At 39.4% G+C, this 24,752-nt stretch overlaps 1 protein-coding gene across 1 annotated transcript in view; it reads right to left on the bottom strand.

The window, feature by feature from the left end:
• Nucleotides 1-20,711, bottom strand: part of LOC132420994 (RNA polymerase-associated protein LEO1) — a 49,157-nt gene extending 28,446 nt beyond the window's left edge. The window contains exons 1-4 of the mRNA XM_060005961.1: nucleotides 20,635-20,711; nucleotides 6,791-7,546; nucleotides 4,111-4,215; nucleotides 85-179 (exon numbers count right to left, since the gene is read on the bottom strand). Coding sequence (XP_059861944.1) covers nucleotides 85-179; nucleotides 4,111-4,215; nucleotides 6,791-7,546; nucleotides 20,635-20,692 — 1,014 coding nt within the window. The 5' untranslated portion in view covers nucleotides 20,693-20,711. The remainder of the gene's footprint in view (nucleotides 1-84; nucleotides 180-4,110; nucleotides 4,216-6,790; nucleotides 7,547-20,634) is intronic.
• Nucleotides 20,712-24,752: the final 4,041 nt, after the last annotated feature.

Here is a 24,752-nt window from a genome sequence, read left to right as displayed (position 1 = left end):
GCAATTCATTTATCAACTTCCTCTTCCCAGCATAGAAGACAGATTTAATACCCTCCTCCAATTCTCACTGGTAATTCTACTTACAACAGGCTGTCCTGGAGTGGGTGGTTTATCTTCCCCATCACTCCCTGAAGATATATCATCTGCACCTCCAAAGAGATCCATGGTTCCACTATTATCTTCCATATAGGAGAAAAAAATGCTTAGTATTAATATCTATAACAATGATTCTTCAAACCTATCACTTCAACATATTCCCAAGGTTTCTAGACCAAGCACCCAGAAACCACTCAAACACAACCCTGAGCCTGGCTCTCAAAGATCTGACAAGAATGTCTGTGGAGAGGGAAGGGGGCAAATCCAGTGAAGGGCAAAGCTGCACAGGAGGCACTCCTTTCTCCCTTCACTCACAGCATCCTTGTTCTTCCACTTTCCTCTATTCCCCAGGAGCCCAAAAATATCCTCCTACAATCTAGATACTCAAATTTGGGGCTTAAGCACTCTACACAGGCCTATTCTCTATAGAGTCCCTCAAGTTTTAAAATTACAGGTCCATGTCTACCCAGGTCCCCCTCCTCTCAAGCAGAACTTCACCCAGGTATAGGCAAAACAACAACATCAACAACCATCTGTAATAAATCAATAAATCAAGGTGGGGTAGTAGAGGAGGTGACAGGAAGATAGGAGGGCAGTCAAAAAGAAGACTGCTTGAAATTGGGGTTATAAAAGAGTTATGATTATTGGTAATGACATGATCTAGGATAAAACCATGGGAGTGAGTTACTGAGACAAGGTGAAGGACCGATCACTGAAAAAGAAGAGGCAACAAAAAAAAAAAAAAGAAGAAGAGGCAACCTATTAGAATGGCCAAAATTCAGAACCCTGACAACACCAAATGCTGACAAAAATGTGGAGCAACAGGAACTCTCATTCACTGATGGTGGGGATGCAAAATGGTACACCCACTTTGGAGGACAGTCTGGCAGTTTCTTACCAAACTAAACATACTCTTACCACATGCCCCAGAAATTGTGCTCCTTGGTATCTGCCCAAAGGATCTGCAAATTTACATCCACACGAAAACTTGCACACGAATGTTTATAGCAGCTTTACTCATAACTGCCAAAACTCAGAAGCAACCAAGATGTTCTTCAGTAGGTGAATGGATAAACTGGTACTTCCAGACAATGGAATACAGGAACACCTCGGAGACATCTTGGGTTTGGTTCCAGACCACCACAATAAAGTGAATATTGCAATAAAGTAAGTCACATGAAATTTTTGGTTTCCCAAGGCATATAAAAGTTGTATTTACACTATGCAGTAGTCTATTAGGTGTGCAAATGCATTACGTCTAAAAAAATGCACACATCTTAATTTTAAAACACTTTAAATTTTAAAATTATTTAAAAATTATGAAATATTTTATTGCTAAAAAATGCTAACCATCATCTGAGCCTTCAGTGATCATAATCTTTTTGCTGGTGGAGGGTTTGAAATATCACAAGAATTATCAAAATGTGACACAGAGATATGACATAAGCAAAAGCTGTTAGAAAAATGGCGCCAACAGACTTGCTCAATGCACAGTTATCACAAACCTTCAATTTGCAAAGGACACAGTATCTGAGACGCACAATAAACTGAAGTGCTATATTACAAGGTATGCCTACATTACTCAGTGCTAAAAATAAATGAGCTGTAAAACCATGAACGACATGGAGGACACTTAAATACATATTACTAAGTGAAAGAAGCCAATCTAAAAAGGCTACTTACTATATGATTCCAACTATGACATTCTGGAAAAGGCAAAACTATGGAGACAGTAAAAAGATCATTGGTTGCCAGAGGTTAGGCAGGAGGGAGGGATGAACAGGCAGAGCACGGAGAATTTTAGGACAGTGAAACTATTCTGTATGACATGAAGATGGTGGATCCATGTCATACATTTTTCCAAACCCATAGAATGTACAATACCAAGAAGTGAACCGTAATGTAAACTATGGGTTTTGGGTGATTACAATATGTCATTGTAGGTTCATCAATTGTAACAAATGTACCATTCTGGTGGAGGACGTTGATAGTGGGGCAAGCTATGCATGAGTGGGGGCAGGGCATATATGAGCAATCTCTTGCCCTCAGTTTTGCTGCAAACCTTAAACTGCTCTAAAAAAAAAATTTTTTTTTTTTAAAAAAGAGGAGGAAGGAGGAAGGTCACAAGTATTGAAAAGTTTATCTATATGATAAAATCACCAAAACTACAACTCCATCCAGCAACACTTACATGTCCCCACTTGATTATTTTCTTCTTAGGTCTTATCACCATCTAACATTTCATTTACTTATTGTGCTATTATTCTCCCTACCTTACACTGACCCCACCAGAATATGGGTTCTACAAGGGAGCAGTCTTTATCTGTTTTGATTATTGCTACATTCTGAGCGCACAGAATAGTACTAGTACAAAGCAGATTCTCAATAAATAACTGTAAACAGATAAAATAATTAATATATCTAATTCTCACAACAACGCTGTTACGTGGTTAGCATCACCTCCTTCTTACAGATCAGAAAATTTAAGGGTAGTAAGTAATTAATTTGACCAAAATCATATAGTTGGAAAGTGCAAAGAACCACAAAGATTCTAACTTGGATCATCTGATTCCGAAGTCCATGTACATAGATCTAAAGATCTTTAAGTAAACCCCAGAGCTTGTTCTGTCCAGCTCTCTCCTTTTCTCTCTAGTTGACTCTCTAAATGTTTCCTTTAGTTATACTGTTACTTGTGACAATTTATATAAACTATTTAACATTAATGCCTAATTACCATTCAGCACAAAATGGTTGTGCATATCAAACTTATGTTTGCTGTAACTTTTATACTAACATCTTATCTTTACTGTATAGTAATTAGCCATTTGAAATGTAGTCACATGAAGAGATGAACAGGTAGATCTTTTAACCTTACAACAAACCCACATTACCTAACACTGGGGTTTTATAAACTCTTCATCTAAACCAGAGCTTGGGGACTTCCCTGGTGGCGCAGTGGTTAAGAATCCGCCTGCCAGTGCAGGGGACACAGGTTCAATCCCTGGTCCGGGAAGATCCCACATGCCACAGAGCAACTAAGCCCATGCGCCACAACTACTGAGCCTATGCTCTAGAGCCTGAGAGCCACAACTACTGAAGCCCGTGCACCTAGAGCCCGAGCTCTGCAACAAGAGAAGCCACTGCAATGAAAAGCCCACGCACCGCAATGAAGAGTAGCCCCCGCTCGCCGCAACTAGAGAAAGCCTGCCCACAGCAAGAAAGACCCAATGCAGCCAAAAATAAATTAATTAATTAATTTAAATAAATAAACCATAGCTTGAAGAATATGGTTCTTCATCTGATATTAACCTATTAAGAACTTAAGAACAAGCTAACAGGCTTCCCTGGTGGCGCAGTGCTTAAGAATGCGCCTGCCAATGCAGGGGACGCGGGTTCGAGCCCTGGTCCGGGAAGATCACACATACCGCAGAGCAACTAAGCCCGTGTGCCACAACTACTGAACCTGTGCTCTAGAGCCTGTGAGCCACAACTACTGAGCCCGCATGCCACAACTACTGAAGCCCGCGTGCCTCGAGCCTGTGCTCTGCAACAAGAGGAGCCACCACAATGAAAAGCCCACGCACCGCAAGGAAGAGTAGCCCCTGCTCACCACAACCAGAGAAAGCCTGCATGCAGCAACGAAGACCCAACACAGCCAAAAATAAATAAATTTACTAAAAAAAAAAAAAAAAAAAAAAAAAGAACAAGCTAACAAGCTGCGCTGCAACTGTCATTATTCAAACCAAAGAATGGACATTGCCATCTCCACCTCAACCAAAGCCTCAGCCCATAACAGCAGATTCACTCTGACTATAAATGAAGCAGGTTCTTCAACTAATTAAGTGCAAGCAGTTTCTAATATCTGTACAACTTGCCTGTGTACACTAAATGTACCCACACTCTCTTCTGTGCGTCTTGCAGTCTGGGGCCAGTGCCCAGGGTTGGGAATGCACTACAGCTAAATGCAGAGAGAGGGATGGAAATACAGATATATAAAAGAAGTAATTTGAGTACCTTTTGGTACCTCAGTGTCACTATCTGCTTCTGAATCAGATGCAATTGCATTCTTGCGTTTCATTCGTAAAACTTCATCTTCACTATCACTGCCTCTTGCAGATTCTGTAAGAGGAGAATCAGAAGATCTGCATAATCACAGTCATATCATTACTTAGAATTTTGTGTTTTAAAAGCAACATTAAGAAAATAAATAAATAAATAAAAGCAACATTAGGGATAAACAAACTGTGGTACACCCATACAATGGAAAACTACTCAGTAATAAGTAAGAATGAACTACTGATACATGTAACGATTCGGGTAAGTCTCAAATGCATTACACTAAGTGAAAGAGAAAAGGTTACATACTGTATGATTCCATTTATATGATGACATTCTCAAAAAGACAAAACTACAGTGACAGAACAGAGCAGTAGTTGTCAAGGGTCACAGGTGGGGAAGTATATAACTACAGAAGGTACAGAATGAGGGAGTTTTCTAGGGTGACAGAACTATTCTGTATCTTGACTGTGGTGGTGGTTACACAAATCTATACATGCATTGACACTAACAGAACTGTACATACACACACAAAAATCAACTTACTACAGTAAATTTTAAAATAAAATTAATAAAAGGAACATTGGTTTCTGTAAGCAGAAAAACTTGGGAGAATGCAAAAAGCAGTACTGAAACTTATAATTAAATTTATATACCACTCATTACAGAAGAAAAAAAAAGAGGTAAAAATATTGCAATGGAAGAGACAAATATATCTGGATGGTACAATTATTTACCTAATTGTAAACTTCAAACATGAACCACTATAATAAAGAAGATGTGACACATATATACAATGGAATATTACTCAGCCATAAAAAGAAACGAAATTGAGTTATTTGTAGTGAGGTGGATGGACCTAGATTCTGTCATACAGAGTGAAATAAGTCAGAAAGAGAAAAACAAATACCGTATGCTAACACATATATATGGAATCTAAAAAAAAAAAAAAAGGTCATGAAGAACCTAGGGGCAGGATGGGAATAAAGATGCAGACCTACTAGAGAATGGGCTTGAGGACACGGGGAGGGGGAAGGGTAAGCTGGGACAAAGTGAGAGAGTGGCATGAATATATATACACTACCAAATGTAAACCCAATAGCTAGTGGGAAGCAGCCGCATAGCACAGGGAGATCAGCTAGGTGCTTTGTGACCACCTAGAGGGGTGGGATAGAGAGGGTGGGAGGGAGGGAGACACAAGAAGGAAGAGATATGGGGATATATGTATATGTATAGCTGATTCACTTTGTTATAAAGCAGAAACTAACACATCTTTGTAAAGCAATTCTACTCCAATAAAGATGTTAAAAAAAAAAAAAAAAGAACCATTGTAGAACTAGTTAAGAATTAAGCAGAATGACCAGCTACAAGATTCCTAATATGACCCTAGTTTTATATTAGCCTGCTAGTATTTGGGAAGTAGTGCATGAGCCTTAATGATTTTGGTAACAGTACAAATAACTCTACCCAGAACTAGTTACTGAGTACTTACTGCAGTCCTATAGTCTATATAGACCTATATCCATCTCTGGAAATTTTCTGATCTCCTCTCCTAAATAATGCTAAAATGTGGTGTTGAATGCTATCCTGAGGTATGTATTACAGGGGAAAAGACCCCCTCTCTCCATACTGCAGCTCTTAAGAAGACAGGATCAATATGTAATTATAATCAATCATTTATAAAAATGAAGCAATCCAGATATTAATTACTTCAGGAAGACTTCCAACCTAATCAAAGTGACTTTTATATAATACAAAAAAAGAAGATGGCTAATTGTTTTAATATTCTACATGAGAACGTGTTAACTTCAGGAGAACAGTGTAAATGACTATTATAAAACAGGGTCCAAAAGCCAAAGTTCAGCTCTGTGTTTCCTGCTGTCTTTAGGGAATGAATGTTCTGATCCAAGCACATCTCCCCAGGATGAGGACACATATGTCAAGCTATCATAGCTCATTGAGATCATCCAGCTGTGTTTTCACTTTCTGGATATTATGCTCCCCAGGTCACCTCCTGATTGTTATAATTTGGCATCCAATGTAGATTTTCCCCCAAAGGAAAGGATACAATGATAAGAGAGAAATAATTGATGCTCTTGAAACAAACAATGTTGCAATTCAATTTTTATAGTTTCCTGTGAATTTGATTAGTTTGAGCAAACTCCTTGGAGCCTGATTACCTCTGGAGGATGAAATTTTGGATCTCAAATAAACTGAGCTGGAACCTGGTGTTCACACCTCATTATAGTTACCCTATGGGGGAGGTTCAATGGTATTGGGTTTTTTCGCCCAGGCAAATCTATTCTCACCTGAGGCATGCTCTTAGTTACCCACAAAAATGGAACTAACTATTTGATATCTAGCTACTTTAGCACTATACATCTTTCTCTAAGACTTTCCTCTTTAAATTTTTTTCTTCCTGATCTATCATATATTAAATGGAAGGGGAATAGAGAGAAATAATACATGGATTAGGAAAATGTTTAAAGGCAAAATGTATAGAGTTAAAAAAGGCTAAAATGGAGGGACAGAAGAGAAAAAACAGGGTACTAAAAGTAGGAACGTGAAAAGAATAAATGAGCCCCTGCTGTACCTGAATGCTTCTACTAAACCATTATGGTTCTCATAAATGTATTACCTGACTTATGGTCTTGTTCCTCTTCATCATCTGAATGCCTGTGTTCTTCATCCGAGGCCTGTGGCCTTTCGTCATCAGAATTTTGCATTTTCTCCTCATCAGACATCTGTGGCCGCTCTTCATCATCAGAATTCTGTTTCTCGTCATCATTATCAGAAGCTGCTGGCCGTTCATCATCAGAATTAGCCTTCTCCTCCTCAGAAAGTTGTTGTCTCTCATCATCTGAAAGCTGAGGCCTCTCCTCATCATCTGTGTTCTGCATTTTCTCATCATCATCAGAATTCTGCAGTTTATCTTCATCAGATCCTTGTGCCCTCTCCTCATCATCAGAATTTTGTATCTTCTCATCATCTGACTGGTCACTTTTATCTTCTCTGCACCATTTTTCATCATCTGAATGTGCTTTTTCAGAACCTTCCGCTTCTGAGTGATGGCTCCCTCCATCTGATCTATGACCTTCATCGTCATCGTCATTGTGGGCTTCTGATCCACTGTGCTGATCTACATCTGAGGGATCATTGTCTTCATGGTCAGAACGCTCAGAAGCTTCTGATCTATTGTCTGATCCTTCAGAGTGATTATCACTCCCACTATGATGAGAAGCTCCCTCATCCTCACTGTCATCTCCAAACAGTTCCTTATTACTTGGTTTTCCTGAGTCATCTCTTTCATCTTGATCACTTTCACTTCCAGAGGCATTACTGCCAGAAGCAACATTCTCTTGATCAGAATCTGAGCCTGATCCAGAATCAGAATCTATGGGATCATATAAACACAGGGTGATGTAAGCAAAAAAAGCAGAATAAGGAACACCAAAAGTCCATCCCAACATAAAAGCAATGAAAAAACTTGTCAAAAGCTGTTAGCATCTACTTTCTCAGACTCTGGAAACTAACTAAAAGTTGCAGTAACCAGGAGAATGCTTAACAAGAAAAAAAAGCTGAGTCTCAGTAAGAAAAAAGGGGTGTTTTAACATACCCCCCCACCCCCAACCCACCCCTTGGTCAAGGGTACCTTGAAGATAATAGCCCAAATTTCTGGTGCATGTACCATTAATGGAGGAAACAGAAGGCACCTCATTTGCAAAGAATCATGGTTGTTAGTTTTGATCTGTCTGGTGGATCACTGAAAGGACTGGCTCAAAAGGCTTGACTTTATCTCACGTAACTTGGAACTCTCTTGTTGCTAAGGAAGCTACCTGAGAGTGTTGGTCAAAAACATTTACAGGCAAATGTATTAGTTGCCTCTGTATGGGATAACGGAAAGCAGTCGAGGCAAACAACAGACTAACTAAAAAGCTTGGGAGAAAAGGCTGAGGAATGACAAAATATAAGGGTTTTTAAAAGCTTCCACAATAAACGAAAAAGAAAAGAAAAGAAAAGGAAAAACACCACCCACATATTCTTACTGACCTGAAAAGCCATGCACTTGCCCAGGGCTGTGCACATGCTCAAGGAAGAACCAAGAAGGCCCTAAACTCTCACTTCCAGCTGACCTTCAGGCTCTGTGCAAGCAGGAAATGAAGGCAAAGACACAGGTTGTAAACAACCTGGTTGAGTGTTGAAAGCATGCCCTAACACACACACAGAGCCAACCTGCAAAGGCTGGGAGTTTTTCGTTATTGTTTTTGTTTCTTTTTGTGGCATTTAAGGAAATCTCTGTCCAATCACTAGCTGACCACTAAGCTAATGGAACAGAGACTTTAGTGGCTATACACAACAGACTGCAGACTTTACAAAATTAGTTCAAAAGAGTCAATAAACAATAACTACTACAACAAAGAGCAACAACAAATGCTGGGGAGGGTGGGGGGAAGAGAGTGCTGTCCTGAGTAACCACATTATAATATTCAAAATGTCCATGTATCAACAAAAAATTATAAGGCCTGCAAAGAAAGAAGGAAGCATGGCCCATACATATGAAAAAAGGCTACACACTGTCCCTGAAGAAGCCCAGTCAATGAAAATGATGTCTTACAAAATAGAGAATATCAATAAAAAGACAGATATTATAAAAAAAGAACCGAACAGAAATTCTGGAGTTGGAAAGTACAATAACTGAAATGAAGAATTCACTAAAGGGACTAAACAGCAGATGTGAGTAGGAAGAAAAAAGAATCAGGAAACTTTAAGATACATCAAATGAGGGCTTCCCTGGTGGCACAGTGGTTGAGAGTCTGCCTGCCGATGCAGGGGACATGGGTTCATGCCCCGGTCCGGGAAGATCCCACATGCCGCGGAGCGGCTGGGCCCGTGAGCCATGGCCACTGAGCCTGCATGTCCGGAGCCTGTGCTCCGCAACGGGAGAGGCCACAACAGTGAGAGAGGCCCATGTACCGCAAAAAAAAAAAAAAAAAAAAAAAAAAAAAAAGATACATCAACTGAGATTATCCAGTCTGGTGAACAAAAAGAGAAAAGAATGAAGAAAAATGAAAAGTCTAAAGACTTGTGAGAAACCAGCAAGTGTACCAATCTATGCATAATGGGAGTTCCAGAAGAAGAGAAAAAAGAGAAAGAGACAGAAAGAATATTTGAAGAAATAATAGCCAAAAACTTCCCAAATTTGAAGAAAGACATCGACGTACACATACAAGTTGATCAACAAATACCAAGTAGGATAAAGTTAAAGAGAGCCACACCTAGACACATCATTATCCAACTGTCTAAGACAAAGAAAAAATCCTGAAAGCAGCAAAGCAACAGGTCCCATACAAAGGGATCTTCAATAAGGATAACAGTTGATTTCTCATCAGAAACCATAAAAACCAGGAGGCGGTGGTATGAAATATTCAAAGTGCTGAAAGAAATACTGTCAACCAAGAATTCTATATCCAGCAAAACTATCCTTCAAAAATGAAGGAATTATGAGCAACAACAACAAAAGATAAATTGGATTTCCTCAAAATGAAAAGCTTTTATGCAAGAAAGGACATTATCAAGAAAGTGAAAAAACAGCTTACAGAATGGGAGAAAATATTTGCAAACCATATATCTGTCAAGTATATGTATGTAATTACAGTATAGTATCCAGAATATATAAAGAATGTTTACAACCAAAAGACAAAAACCCATTTGAAAAATAGACATTTCTGCATAGTTACACAAATGAAACAAGTACATGAAAAGATGTATCATTAGCCTCAATATCATTAGCCTTTAGGAAATGGAAATCAAAACCACAATTAGATATCACTAGACACCAACAGCAATGGCTGTATTTTAAAGAGCAGGGTGGGGGGAAGTAAAATAAGTATTGGCAAGGATATGAAGAAATAGAACACTCAAACACTGCTAGTGGTAATTTAAAATGGTCCAGCTGCCATAAAAAATGGTTTGGTTGTTTCTCAAAAAGTAAAACAAATAATTACCATATGACTCAGCAATTCCACTCCTATATATATACCCAAAAGAACTGAAAACAGGCACTCACACAAGTACTTGTACACAAATAACATCACTATTTAAAAGTCAAAAGATGGAAATAACCCAACATCCATCAACAGCTGGATAAACAAATTGGGATATATACACAGAGTGGAATACTATTCAGTCATTAAAAAGATATGACGTACTGATACATACTACAATGTGGATGAACTTCAAAAACATGATGGTAAGAGATAGAAATCAGACACAAAGGGCCACATGTTAGGAATTCCCTGGTGGTCCAGTGGTTAGGACACCACATTCTCACTGCCAAGGGCCCGGGTTCAATCCCTGGTTGGAGAACTAAGATCCCACAAGCTGCGAGGCGCAGCAAAAAAAAAAAAAAAGCCACATGTTTTATGATTCCATTTGTATGAAATGTCCAGAATAGATAAATCCATAAATGCAGAAAGCAGACTGATGGTTCATGGGGGCTAGCAAAGGGAGCAAATGGCAAGTAACTACTTAATGGGTATGGCGTTTTATTTTGAGGTGATGAAAATGTTTCAGAACTAGACAGAGATAGTGGCTACACAACATTTTAAAGGTACTAAATACCACTGAATTGTTCACTTAAAAATGACATATTCAGGGACTTCCCCAGTGGTCCAGTGGTAAAGAATGCACCTTCCAATACAGGAGACTCGGGTATGATCCCTGCTCAGGAAACTGAGATCCCACAGGCCACAGGGCAACTAAGCCCTCGCGCCACAACTACCGAGCTCGTGCGCCTCAATGAGAGAGTATGCATGCTGCAAACTACAGAGTCCATGCATCCTGGAGCCCATGTGCCACAACTAGAGAAAGAAAAAAATGGCATATTCTGCAACCAAACTGAAAAGAAGTAAAACTGTCACTATTTGCAGATGACATGATATTATATATAGAAAATCCTAAAGACTCCACCAGAAAACTGTTAGAACTAATAAATAAATTCAATAAAGTTGCAGGATACAAAATCAATATACAGTTGTGATTCTATACACTAATAACGAGCTATCTGAAAGAGAAATTAAGAAAACAATCCCATTAACGATTGTATCAAAAAAAGTAAAATACTTAGGAATAAATTTAACCAAAAAGGTGAAAGACCTGTACGCTGAAAACACTGATGAAAGAAACTGAAGAAGATACAAATAAATGGAAAGGTATTCCACGCTCATGGATTGGAAGAATCAATACTGTTAAAATGTCCATACTACCCAAAGCAATCTGCATATTGAACACAATCCCTATAAAACTTCCAATGGCATTTTTTCACAGAAATAGAACAAAGAATTCTAAAAGTTGTATGGAACAAAAAAAACCCCAAATAGTCAAAGCAATCTTGAGATAAAAGAATAAAGCTGAAGGCATCATGCCCTTGATTTCAAACTGTATTACGGACACAAAAATCAATGGAACAGAATAAAGAGCTCAGAAATAAACCCACACATATATGGTCAATTAATTTACAACAAAGGAACCAAGCCAAGAATACACAATGGGGAAAGGATAGTCTCTTCAATAAATGGTGTTGGGAAAACTGGACAGCAACATGCAAAATAATGAAACTGGACCACTATCTTACACCATATACAAAATTTAACTCTAAATGGATTAGACTTAAATTTTAGACGTGAAATCATAAAACTCCTAGAAGAAAACAGGCAGTAAGCTCCTTGACATGGTCTTGGTTATCATTTTTTGGATTTGACACCAAAAGTAAAGGCAACTAAAGCAAAAATAAACAAGTGTGACACATCAAACTAAAAAGCTTCTACACAGCAAAGGAAGCCATCAACAAAATGAAAAGGCAGGGCTTCCCTGGTGGCACAGTGGCTGAGAGTCCGCCTGCCGATGCAGGGGACACGGGTTCATGCCCTGGTCCGGGAGGATCCCACATGCTGCGGAGCGGCTAGACCCGTGAGCCATGGCCGCTGAGCCTGCGCGTCTGGAGCCTGTGCTCCACAATGGGAGAGGCCACAACAGTGAGAGGCCCATGTACCGCAAAACAAAACAAAACAAAACAAAAATGAAAAGGCAACCTACTGAATGGGATAAATATTTGCAAATCATATATCTGATAAAGGGTTAATATACAAAATATGTAAAGAACTCATACTATTCAATAGCAAACAAACAAACAATACAATTAAAAAATGGGCAGAAGACCTGAATAGACACTTTCCTAAAAAAGACAGATGGCCAACAGGTACATAAAAAGATGCTCAACATCACTAATCAGAGAAATGAAAATCAAAACCACAGTTAGAATGGCTATTTTCAAAAAGACAAGAAGTAACAAGTGTTGGAGAGGATGTGGAGAAAAGGGAACACTTGTAATTGTTGGTGGGATTGTAAAGTGCTGCAGTCACTACGGAAAACATTATGGAAATGCTTCAGAAAAAGAACAGGACTACTATATGATCCAGCTATTCCACTTCTGGGTATTTACCCAAAGAACACAGAAATACTAATTTGAAAAGATATATGCATGTCTATGTTCATTGCAGCATTACTTAACAATAGTCAAGATATGGAAACAACCTAAGTGTGCATCTAGAGATAAATGGACAAAGAAAATGTGGTGTATATATACAATAAAATACTATTCATGCCACTGTAAATATGACATATATATATAATGGAATATTATTCAACCATAAAAAAGAAGGAAAGCTTGGGAATTCCCTGGTGGTCCAGTGGTTAGGACTGGGCACTTCCATGGCAGGGGGCCTGGGTTCAATCCCTGGTTGGGGAACTAAGATCCCACAAGCCATGTGGCACAGCCAAAGAAAAAAGGAAGGAAATCTTGCTGTTTACAACAACATGCATGGATCTTGAGGGCATTATGCTAGGTAAAATAAGCAGACAGAGGAAGACAAATACCGTATATATGATATCACTTATATGTGGGATCTAAAAAAACAAAAACACAAAGCTCATAGATACAGAGAATAAATGAGGGAAGGGGGAGAGGTGGGCAAAATGGGTGAAGGGAGTCAGAAGATACAAACTTCCAGTTATAAAAAAAATAAGTCATGGGGATGTAATATACAGCATGATGACTACAGTTAATAGACTGTATTGCATATTTGAAAGTTGCTAAGAGAGTAGATTTTAACAGTTCTCATCACAGTAAAATAAATTCTGTAACAAGGTATGGTGACAAATGTTAACTAGACTTACTGTGATGATCATTTCACAATATGTATAAATATCAAATCATTATGTTGTACACATGGAACTAATGTTGTATGTCAATTATACCTTAATAAAAATAAAATAAGATGGTAAATTTTATGTTATGTAAATCTCACCTCAATAAAAACAAATTTAGAGTTTGTTGCCAGTGCCCTACAAGAAATGCTAAAGGGACTCCTTCAGGCCGAAATGAAAGGACAATGGGCAGTAACTTGAATCCACAAGAAGAAATAAAGAACACCAGTAAAGGTAACTAAATAGGTGAGTATAAAGGTCAGTATTAATGAATTTCTAGTTAGTGACTCCTCTTTTTTCATAAGATTTAATTTAAAAGACAATTGTATAAAACAATAATTATAAATCTAAATCACTGGGCAGTGTATAAAGATGTAACTTGTGACAACAATAAAAAGGTGAGAGGACGAAGCTATATAGAAAAAAAGTTTTTGTATACTATTGAAATTAAGTTGGTATTAATACAAACTAGATTGTTAGAAATTAAGATTAATTGTAGTCACCAGAGTAACCATTAAGAAAGTTACTAAAACTAAAAATATACAAAGAAACAGGAAGGGAATCGCAACAGTACACTACAGAAAAAGCAGTCATAAAGGAAGACAGTAATAAGAAGAATTGAGGAAGAAAAAACATGACATAGAAAACAAACATCAAAATGGCAGAAGTCCTTCTTACTGGTAATTACTTTAAACATAAATAAATCAACTTCTCCAATGAAAAGGCAGAAATTGGCAGGATGAATTTAAAAAATGATCCATCCTGGGACTTCCCTGGTGGCACAGTGGTTAAAGAATCCACCTGCCAATGCAGGGGACACAGGTTCGAGCCCTGGTCCGGGAAGATTCCACATGCCGCGGAGCAACCAAGCCTGTGCACCACAATTACTCAGCCTGCACTCTAGAGCCCACAAGCCACAGCTACCGAAGCCCATGTGCCTAGAGTCCGTGCTCTGCAACAAGAGAAGCCACCGCAATGAGAAGCTCACGCACTGCAACAAAGAACAGCCCCCGCTCCCTGCAACTAGAGAAAGCCCGCATGCACCAACAAAGACCCAACACAGCCAAAAATAAATAAATATTTTTTTTAAAAAAGATCCATCTATATGCTGTCTACAGGACAGTATAACAGTAGTTATACTGTTTATATAGTATAACTATATTAGTAGTTATACTAATATCAGGCAAAATAAGTCTTAAGAAAAATTGTTACAAAAGACAAAAAAGGACATCATAAAATGATAAAAGGGTCAATCCAACATGAAGATATAATTTAAAACATATATGCACCTGCATGTAAATCAATGAAGTTACAACACCCTCACACCATACACAAAAATAAACTCAAAATGGCTTAAAGACTTAAACATAAGACATGACACCATAAAACTCCTAGAAGAGAAAACAGGCAAAAAATTCTGACATAAATCGTACCAATGTTTTCTTAGGTCAGTCTACCAAGGCAATAGAAATAAAAGCAAAAATAAACAAATGGGACCTAATCAAACTTACAAGCTTTTGCATAGCAAAGGAAACCATAAGCAAAATGAAAAGACAACATACAGACTGGGAGAAAATATTTGCAATTGATGTGACCAACAAGCGCTTAATTTCCAAAATATACCAATAGCTCATACAACTCAATAACAAAAAAACAAACAACCCAATCAAAAAATGGGCAGAAGATCTAAACAGACATTTCTCCAAAGATGACATACAGATGGCCAATAGGAACATGAAAAGATGCTCAACGTGGCTAATTATTAGAGAAATGCAAATCAAAACTACAATGAGGTACCACGTCACACCAGTCAGAATGGCCATCATTAAAAAAGGCTACAGATGGGCTTCCCTGGTGGCGCAGTGGTTGAGAGTCTGCCTGCCGATGCAGGGGACACGGGTTCGTGCCCCGGTCCGGGAAGATCCCACATGCCGCGGAGCGGCTGGGCCCGTGCGCCACGGCCGCTGAGCCTGCGCGTCCGGAGCCTGTGCTCCGCAACGAGAGAGGCCACAACAGTGAGAGGCCCGCGTACCGCAAAAAAAAAAAAAAGTCTACAGATAACAAATGCTGGAGAGGGTGTGGAGAAAGGAAACCTTCCTACACTGTTGGTTTGAAAGTACATTGGTGCAGCCACTATGGAAAACAGTATGGAGGTTCCTCAAAAAACTAAAAACAGAGTGGCCATATGATCCAGCAATGCTACCCCTGGGCAAATATCCGGACAAAACTATAATTCAAAAAGATAGATGCACTCCTATGTTCATAGCAGCACTGTTCACAATAGCCAAGACATGGAAACAACCTAAATGTCCATAGATAGAAGAATGGATAAAGAAGATGTGAGAGACATATATATATATGATATATATATAAATATCATATTTATGTATACACACACACATATATACACAATGGAATATAAAAAAAGAATGAAATAATGCCATTTGCAGCTACATGGATGGACCTAGAGATAATCCTACTAAGTGAAGTAAGTCAGAAAGAAAAAGACAAATACCATAGGATATCACTTATGTGTGGAATCTAAAATATGACACAAATGAACTTATCTATGAAACAGAAAAAGACTCACAGGCATAGAGAACAGACCTGTGGTTGCGAAGGGGGAGTGGGGGTGGGAGAGGATTGGATTGAGAGTTTGGGACTAGCAGATGCAAACTATTATATACACTGAGTTGGCCACAAAGTTCATTCAGTTCTAAGTAAAAATAAAACACACATTTTTCATTTTCACCAAGAATTTTATTAAATGTATTCATTAACCAAACGAACTTTTTGGCCAACCCAACAGAATGAATAAACAACAAGGTCCTATTGCATAGCACAGGGAACTATATTCAATATCCTGTAATAAATCATAATGGAAAAGAATATTAAAAAGTATGTAATATATATGTATATGTATGTATGTATAATATATAACTGAATCACTGTACTGTACACCAGAAACTAACACAACATTGTAAATCAACTACACTTCAATAAAAAAAATATATATATGTATATGCACCAAAAGAAAAAAAAAAACACCAACAGAATTGAAGGAAGAAATAGTTCAACAGTAACAACTGGAAACTTCAAATACCCCACTTTCAATAATGGTCACAACAAAAAGAAGATCAGTAAGGAAACAGGGGACTTGAACAATGCTATAAAACAACCAGACATAATAGACATCAGTAGAACTCTCCACTCAACAGTAGAATATACATTCTTCCCAACTGCACATGCCACATTCTCCAAGACAGACCATAATTTTAGGACACAAAACAAGTCTCAATAAATTTGAAAAGACTAAAATAATACTAAGTATGTTCTCTGACCACAACAGAATGAAACTGAAATCAATCACAGAAAAAAATCTGGAAAATTCACAAATATGTGGAAATTAAACAATGCACTCAAACAATCAAGGGTGCAAAGAAGAAATCACAAGAGAAATTAGAAAATATTTTGACATGAATGAAAATGATAACAAAGCCTACCAATACTTAAGGGATGCAGGGAAAGCAGTGCTAAAAAGGAAATTTGTAGGGCTTCCCTGGTGGCACAGTGGTTAAGAATCCGCCTGCCAATGCAGGGGACACAGGTTCGATCCCTGGTCCGGGAAGATCCCACATGCCGCGGAGCAACTAAGCCCATGTGCCAAAACTACTGAGGTTGTGCTCTAGAGCCCGCAAGCCACAACTGAAGCCTGTGCACCTAGAGCCCATGCTCCGCAACAAGAGAAGCCACCGCAATGAGAAGCCCGTGCACCGCAACGAAGAGTAGCCCCTGCCCGCCGCAACTAAAGAAAGCCCACGCGCAGCAACGAAGACCCAATGCAGCCATAAATAAATAAATAAACAAATAAAATAATTTTTTTAAAAAAGGAAATTTGTAGCTGTAAACACATACATTAAAAAACAAAACAGGGCTTCCCTGGTGGCGCAGTGGTTGAGAGTTTGTCTGCCGATGGAGGGGGCGCGGGTTCGTGTCCTGGTCCGGGGGGATCCTGCACATGCCGCGGAGAAGCTGGGCCCGTGGGCCATGGCCGCTGGGCCTGCGCGTCCAAAGCCTGTGCTCTGCGGCGGGGGAGGCCACAACAGTGAGAGGCCCGCATACCACAAAAAAAAAAAAAAAAACTCAAACTGATAATCTAACCTTTCACTTTAAGGAACTAGAAAAAGAAAACTATACTCAAAGCAAGCAGAAGGAAAAAAAATAATAAAGATTAGAGCAGAGATAAACAAAATACAGAAAAAATAATAGAATCAATGAAACCAAAAGCTCATTCTTTAAAAACTTAGGATTGACACACCTTTAGCTAAGCTGACCAAGGGAAAAAAAAAAACCCTCAGATTACTAAAACCAGGAATGGAAGTGGGGATTTTACTACTAATTTTTCAGAAAATAAGACTAAAAGAGAACACTATAAACAACTGTATACCAACAATTAGATAATTTAGATGAAATGGATTAATTCCTAGAAATACACAATCTACCAAAACTGACTCAAGATGAAACAATATCTGAATAGGCCTATAACAAGTAGAGTTTGAATCAGTAATCAAAAAGTTTCCAACAAAGAAAAGCCAGGACAAAATGGTTTCACTGGTGAATCCTATCAAACATTTAGAGAAGAATTAATCCCTATCCTTCTCAAACTCTTCCAAAAACTTGAGTAAAGGGAACACTTCCTAACACATTCTAAGCCAGCATTACCCCAATACCAAAGCCAGACGAAAAAAATCACAAAAAAGGAAAACCACAGACCAATATCTCTCATAAATATGTATGCAAAAATAGTATCAAAATACTAGCAAACCAAATCCAATAACATATTAAAAGGATATACACCATGACCAAGTGGAATTTACCCTAGGAATACAAGACTGATTCAACATCTAAAAATCAAAATGAAACACAATATTAATAAAGGAAAAAATTTTGATCATCGTAATTGATGCAGAAGAGACATTTGATAAAATTCAACACCCTTTCATGATAAAACGACTCAACAAACTAGGAATCGAAGGTAATTATCTCAACGTAATAAAGGGCATCTACAAAAAACCCACAGCTAACATCATATGTAGTGGTAAAGAAATGGATGCTTTTTCCCAAAGATTAGGAAAAAGAAAAAGATGTCCACTCTCACCCTTCTATTCAACATTATACAGAAAGTTCTAGCTGGGGTAATTAATCAAGAAAAAGAAATAAAAGGCATCCAAATTGGAAAGGAAGAAGTAAAACCATCTCTACTCACAGATGACATGATCTTACATGTAGAAAATCCTAAAGAATACACACACACCCCAAACAACTATTAGAGCTAATATATTACACATGGTTGCAGGATACAAAATTAGCAAACAAAAATCAGCTGTATTTCTATAATTAGCAATGAACAATCCAAGAATGAAATTAAGAAAACAATTCCACTTGCAACAGTATCCAAAATGAAATATTTAGGAATAAATTTAACCTAGGAAGTGCAAGACTTATACAATAAAAACTACAAAACATTGTTGAAAGAAATTAAAGACGACCTGGCACATTTATACATGAAAGAAACACACTGGGCCTAGGTAGGAATTCTACCCACTGTTATACCAAGAAATCTGTCAAGTGTAGTTATTTTCTACGTCTGTCTTAGCCCAGGGAAATAATTAAATATGATGATATAACAGGAGTTACCTTGCCACATCCATCCTAAGTTCAGGACCAACAGCAACCTTCAAGGACAGATTTGGAAGTAAATCCTAGAGAGTTCTATAATTTAATGGTAAGAGAGAAGAATGCAGCAGTAGACTTACAAGAAGGTAAAACATGAAGCCCAGAGAAGCAACCATCTCCATACATCACTTCCCCATACCCTGAGTTTGCAATGGGAAAGCACTGCAGGGTACCTCTACTATTGCTTCTACCCATCCAATTATTTATCAAGTATGCATTAAGCACTGACGTAAGCTGAGGGCGGGCGGGGGGAGGACAATCTTTCCATCATTATATCCCCTACATCTAGCAAAGTAGCTGAAACATGACAGGGGATCTATAAATGCTGAATGAACAACTTCATGGAAGTGAGTCACGGGAGGGTTCACATGGTTCTGTGCCTTGAAGGGTGAACGGGATACGGACAAGTACAGATGAAGGGGAAAGGAAAACAACAGCAAAGTGAGTGGAACAAGAATATACTGGGCTCTATACTTCCAGACATCCTGACTAGAAAGAACATTCTGGATGTCCATCCTGGTAGAGCCCTCACACTAGACTTCCACCTGGTGCTCCCTTAACTATACTCTAAAAAATATTAATAAACTGAAGCTGGAGAAAGAAAAAAACAACCACGATAATGCACTATGCTAAGGAAAAAAGTAGGTACTACATTACTTTGAGCCTGGGGACTCGCAAGAATTCTGAACTTGGTCTTGGGCCCCTTCTGACTTCAAATCTCTCCTATTCATATTTCAAACTCAAATACCCACTCTGTGCCAGAAAGACTTCCTTGCACCATAAACATACACTCACTAATTCATTTCTGCATCAAATCCTTCATCCCTTCTCTCCAAACACAGACCTCCTACGCTCCCCAATCTAATACCACCGACTCAAGAAATTATCTAGAGTTTCTGCACAGGCTCTCGGAGGACACATTATCTTCTGCGTGTAACGCCTACATGCAGCCCTACCTCGGTATCCGTCCCAATCTCCTCACCCAGACATCTCAAACTCCCCAACACGCCACGCTCTGGTTTCATTCAAGAGGGCATTCTGAGCCCCTATGTAAATTCGCCCATCCCATCCCCATGTTCCTGAACACCTAATTTCCATTCATTCACAAGAGCCCTTACTCTGCGCTGGCCTGTGCAAGGCAGGACAGAGCAGGACTCCAAGGTTCCTCCTCCGGCTGCGCTGGCTTGCCCGGCCTCCGCCCCTGCCCCGCGCCCCCTTCGCTCCACACGCTCCCAGGCACGGCTTGCTCCATGGACACCAAAAACCTCGAGGTACACACTCTGCGTCTGTCACTTCATTCCCGCCCTCCGGGAGGAGGCTGGCACCGCCGGGAGTGCAGGGGGAGCTGGGGCAGGAGTGCAGGAAGAGCCATCACTCGCCCGCGGCGCCGGAGCGCTCGCAGACCCGGAACCGGACCGCTGTTGAGCTCCCGCCGCAGAAGCCCCGCCACTCTCGCCTCCACCCAAGCCCAGATGACCCCACCTTTACGCTCAGCATCGCTGTCGGCGTCGCTCCCGAATAGATCCTCCATATCCGCCATTGCCGCGCACGTCAGCTGTCTTCACCGGGGGCGGCTCCGCCGCTGTCTTTACGGCACGGAACCAACGAAACGCGACAGTGTCGCAAAGATTCGCTAAAAATCTTTTAGCTTTTCAGCTACATAGTATAGCGTGCGCAGTGAAGCTGCACTTCTCGGCTCTCTTACGTCAGCAACCCTGCCCTTTCGTCAATATCTGTTCTTATTCGTGAGGATTCTCATCGGGGTACACCCGGTCTGGGTATCAGTGGAGCGGGCCGCAGCTGGGGGCTCCCCAGTGGGCCTGGGACCGTGTTAAACCTGCCAGGAGTCAGGCCTGAAGTCCTTTGTTTCGTATTGATCAGGGGTTCTCAAATTGTTGCAAACTCCAAAGTGCTTTTGTTTCTGTGGGTTATATCTATTGCTATTTACTGTAATAGTAATTAAGGCAGAAATTTTTAAAACTCGTTTAAAAATAATAAACAGGTTAACATAAATAGCATTTAAAATTTTTAACCGACTGTATTTTTTCTAAAACAAAACCAAAAAAAATTGAGTGGAATTGTTTTAGTTTTGAAAATATCTTTAGTGTCTGTCTCAAATGAAGACACATGAATTCTCATACCTGCTTCTATATTCAATCTTTTGAGAAAGGTTTTGGTTGAAGCTTATGAAGAAAATCAGACCTAACACACGTATGTATGTGATTGGGAAAGGGAGGGCCTCTCGTACACCCAAAAGGGTCTTCTTCGGTCCACTCTTTAACAACTGCAGCTTTAGAGCAGTGTATTTCAAACATCAAAATTGTCCCATCCTAAGCCGGTATACACTTTTATGTATAAAATTGAAATAAATAATTCACAAAACAATACTGATTACTAAGATGCAGTCTGAGATTTCCTATTCTTTTATTCTATTTCAGCTTGTTTTTAATGCTGACAGGTGGTGCATCCACTAAATTGATTTCGTGATTTACGAATGGGTTGCAGCTTGCAGCTAGAGAAACACTATTCAGAGGGTTCCATTGGCTTGTTTATTTTTTCGGGAAAAAGTTTAATTTTGCTAGGAAATGTGGCTATACTTGTACCTTGTAAAATCTGACAGTAATAGAATTTTCATAATAGGTCAGTGCTAGATAAACCCTCTTGCTTTACAGAAGCTCAAAGAAATGAAGTGACTTGCACATGTTAAACAACTAGATCGTTTTTAGGAAGCTTAAATTTTTAGTTGTCAAAAATGTACATCCTGGGGCTTCCCTGGTGGTACAGTGGTTAAGAATCCGCCTGCCAAAACATGGGACACGGGTTCGAGCCCTGGTCTGGGAAGATCCCACATGCCTCGGAGCAACTAAGCCCGTGCGCCACAACTACTGAGCCTGCACTCTAGAGCCTGTGAGCCACAACTGCTGAGCCCACATGCCACAACTACTGAAGCCTGTGCACCTAGAGCCTGTGCTCCACAACAAGAGATGCCACTGCAGTGAGAAGCCCGCACACCGCAACAAAGAGTAGCCCCCGCTCACCTCAACTAGAGAAAGCTCATGCAGCAACAAAGACCCAACGCAGCCAAAAATAAATAAAATTTTTTTAAAAAATGTACATCCTGTGTTAAGATCTTACCTGATTAGCCCAGGTAAGGGTTGGTTGGTTGGTTGGTTTGTTTTCAATATGAGGGTTTTGATCTTGGACAAGCAACAGTATATTTTTAGTTTGGAGGTTATGAGAGATATTTTTGTTGCAAATAGGAGTGACTGACAGGGTTCAAATGGATAAGAAGTGGGACTGAGTATGTTATGCTAGAGCTATTGTGTATAAAGTGGATGATGTAAGAGTAGGTAGATGGGATCATGTTAAAACTTTCTGGAATACTGGAAAAACAAGTATTCTATTTGATTGTGATTCAGTTTCATTTTCATTTGGAATACTATCCTTGAAAAGTGCATTGAGGACTTCCCTGGTGGCACAGTGGTTAAGAATCCGCCTGCCAACGCAGGGGACACAGGTTCGATCCCTGGGCCAGGAAGATCCCACATGCACGGAGCAACTAAGCCCATGCACCACAACTACTAAGCCTGTGCTCTAGAGCCCACAAGCCACAACTACTGAGCCCACACGCCTAGAGCCTGTGCTCTGCAACAAGAGAAGCCACCGCAATGAGAAGCCTATGCACTGCAACGAAGAGTAGCCCCCGCTCACCGCAACTAGAGAAAGCCTGCGCGTAGCAACAAAGACCCAACACAGCCAAAAAAAAAAAAAAAAAAATGCACTGATTAAATCTTAACAAATTGAATTACAGTGAGGCCTGCTGAATCACCCTAACCATATTCTTGACTAGCAGAATTAATGTGTTTATCCCATATGAATAGTGCAAAACAAATAACTTCTGGTTCTTTGTTTTTGCTATACTTTGTGCTGACCACTGCTCTTCAAGTTGTCTTTCTTCAGACAGGATATAATACATTCAATTAGATTTCAACTAAATCAATCACAATCATTTTCTGGTACTGCTTGCTTGAGGTTACACCCAGATCACTATCATTGATGTTTAGAGTGTTAAAATCACCTTTTCATTTACTACCAGAGATGGAGAAGTTTATCCTATTGGGTTTGTGTTTTACTAATTTAACTTTGGGTATTAAGATAATCTCTTGCTTTGCTCTCAGGGATGGAGAATTTCATCTGTTAAGTGTGTAACTGGATAAAACATCTCCAGGGTAGCTTTATCATTTTTCCCAGTTTTTGAGAGTTTGTCTTTTTCCCATGTTCTGCCTTCATAAGATCCTCAAAATAGTGATCAATACCCCCAGTCAAAAAACAAAGATTCAACTAGGTTGATTAACACAATAGAGTATAACACGACACAATTAGTGTACAAACACTTTTATAAGGTAACTAAATATCTTTAAAATGTCTGAAATCTATGCTTACACCAAGTTTTAAAACAGGAATATGTGTTTTAAAAATTTGTATAACATCTTGGGGGCTTCCCTGGTGGCGCAATGGTTGACAGGCCGCCTGCCGATGCAGGGGACACAGGTTCGTGCCCCGGTCCGGGAAGATCCCACATGCCGTGGAGCGCCTGGGCCCGTAAGCCATGGCCGCTGAGCCTGCGCGTCTGGAGCCTGTGCTCCACAACGGGAGAGGCCACAACAGTGAGGGGCCCGCGTACCGCAAAACAAAACAAAAAAATTGTATAACATAAAGACTTAGAGGAAAAACAACAGCTTGATTAAACAATACATTAACTGCAAATTCACTCCATTTATGGTAAACTGCTACTCCATGGGAGGATCATGTGGCTTATTTCTGAGTACTTTGTGGAAGGAGCTAGCTTTTAGAAGGGGCAGATTGATCTGAACTAAAGAGAAGGAGAAGTCCCGAGGTCTTTCTCTACAGCAGTAAGTGAACAACGGGGCAGCTCATTTCTTGGAAGATGCAGAGCATTCAATTATCTGCCTTAACTGAGTCCCTGCAATGGGTGCTATAGGGATATAAAAATAATAGCAAACATGATTTTTTTTCATATATACAGAAGAGCCTGGGAGAAATGAAACAAATCTCTAAAACATCTGAAGAATTAAAGTTTTAGAAATAAATTATAAACTATATTCACGTGCTGAAGAATGGGAAACAGAAAATGATTAATACCCCTGGAAGTTAGTCAGGAAAGGTTTCTTAGTACTATGGTCTGAATGTTTGTGTCCCCCAAAGTTCATGTTGAAATCCTAATGCTCAAGTGATGGTATTAGGAGGTGGGACCTTTAGGAGGTGATTAGGTAATTTAAAAAGGATTAGTAGTCTTATTTTTAAAAGACCCCACAGAACTCTTCAGCCCTTTCTACCATGTGAGGACACAGTGAGAAGTCTCTGGCTATGAACCAGGAAGAGGGCTCTCACCAGAATGCAATCATGTTGGCTATTTGATCTTGGACCTCTCAGCCTCCAGAACTGTGAGAAATAAATTTCTGTTATTTATAAGCTACCCAGTCTTGGTATTTTGTTATTAATAGTGAGAATAGACTAAGACAGACAGAATGATTCAAGCTAGAATAATGAAGTAATGGGAGGAAACCCAGTTATCGGGA

Source organism: Delphinus delphis, chromosome 2, assembly GCF_949987515.2.
Source record: "Delphinus delphis chromosome 2, mDelDel1.2, whole genome shotgun sequence".
Classification (NCBI taxonomy): domain Eukaryota; kingdom Metazoa; phylum Chordata; class Mammalia; order Artiodactyla; family Delphinidae; genus Delphinus; species Delphinus delphis.
Note: the sequence above shows the minus strand (reverse complement) of the source record. Positions and strands in the feature narration are given on the sequence as shown.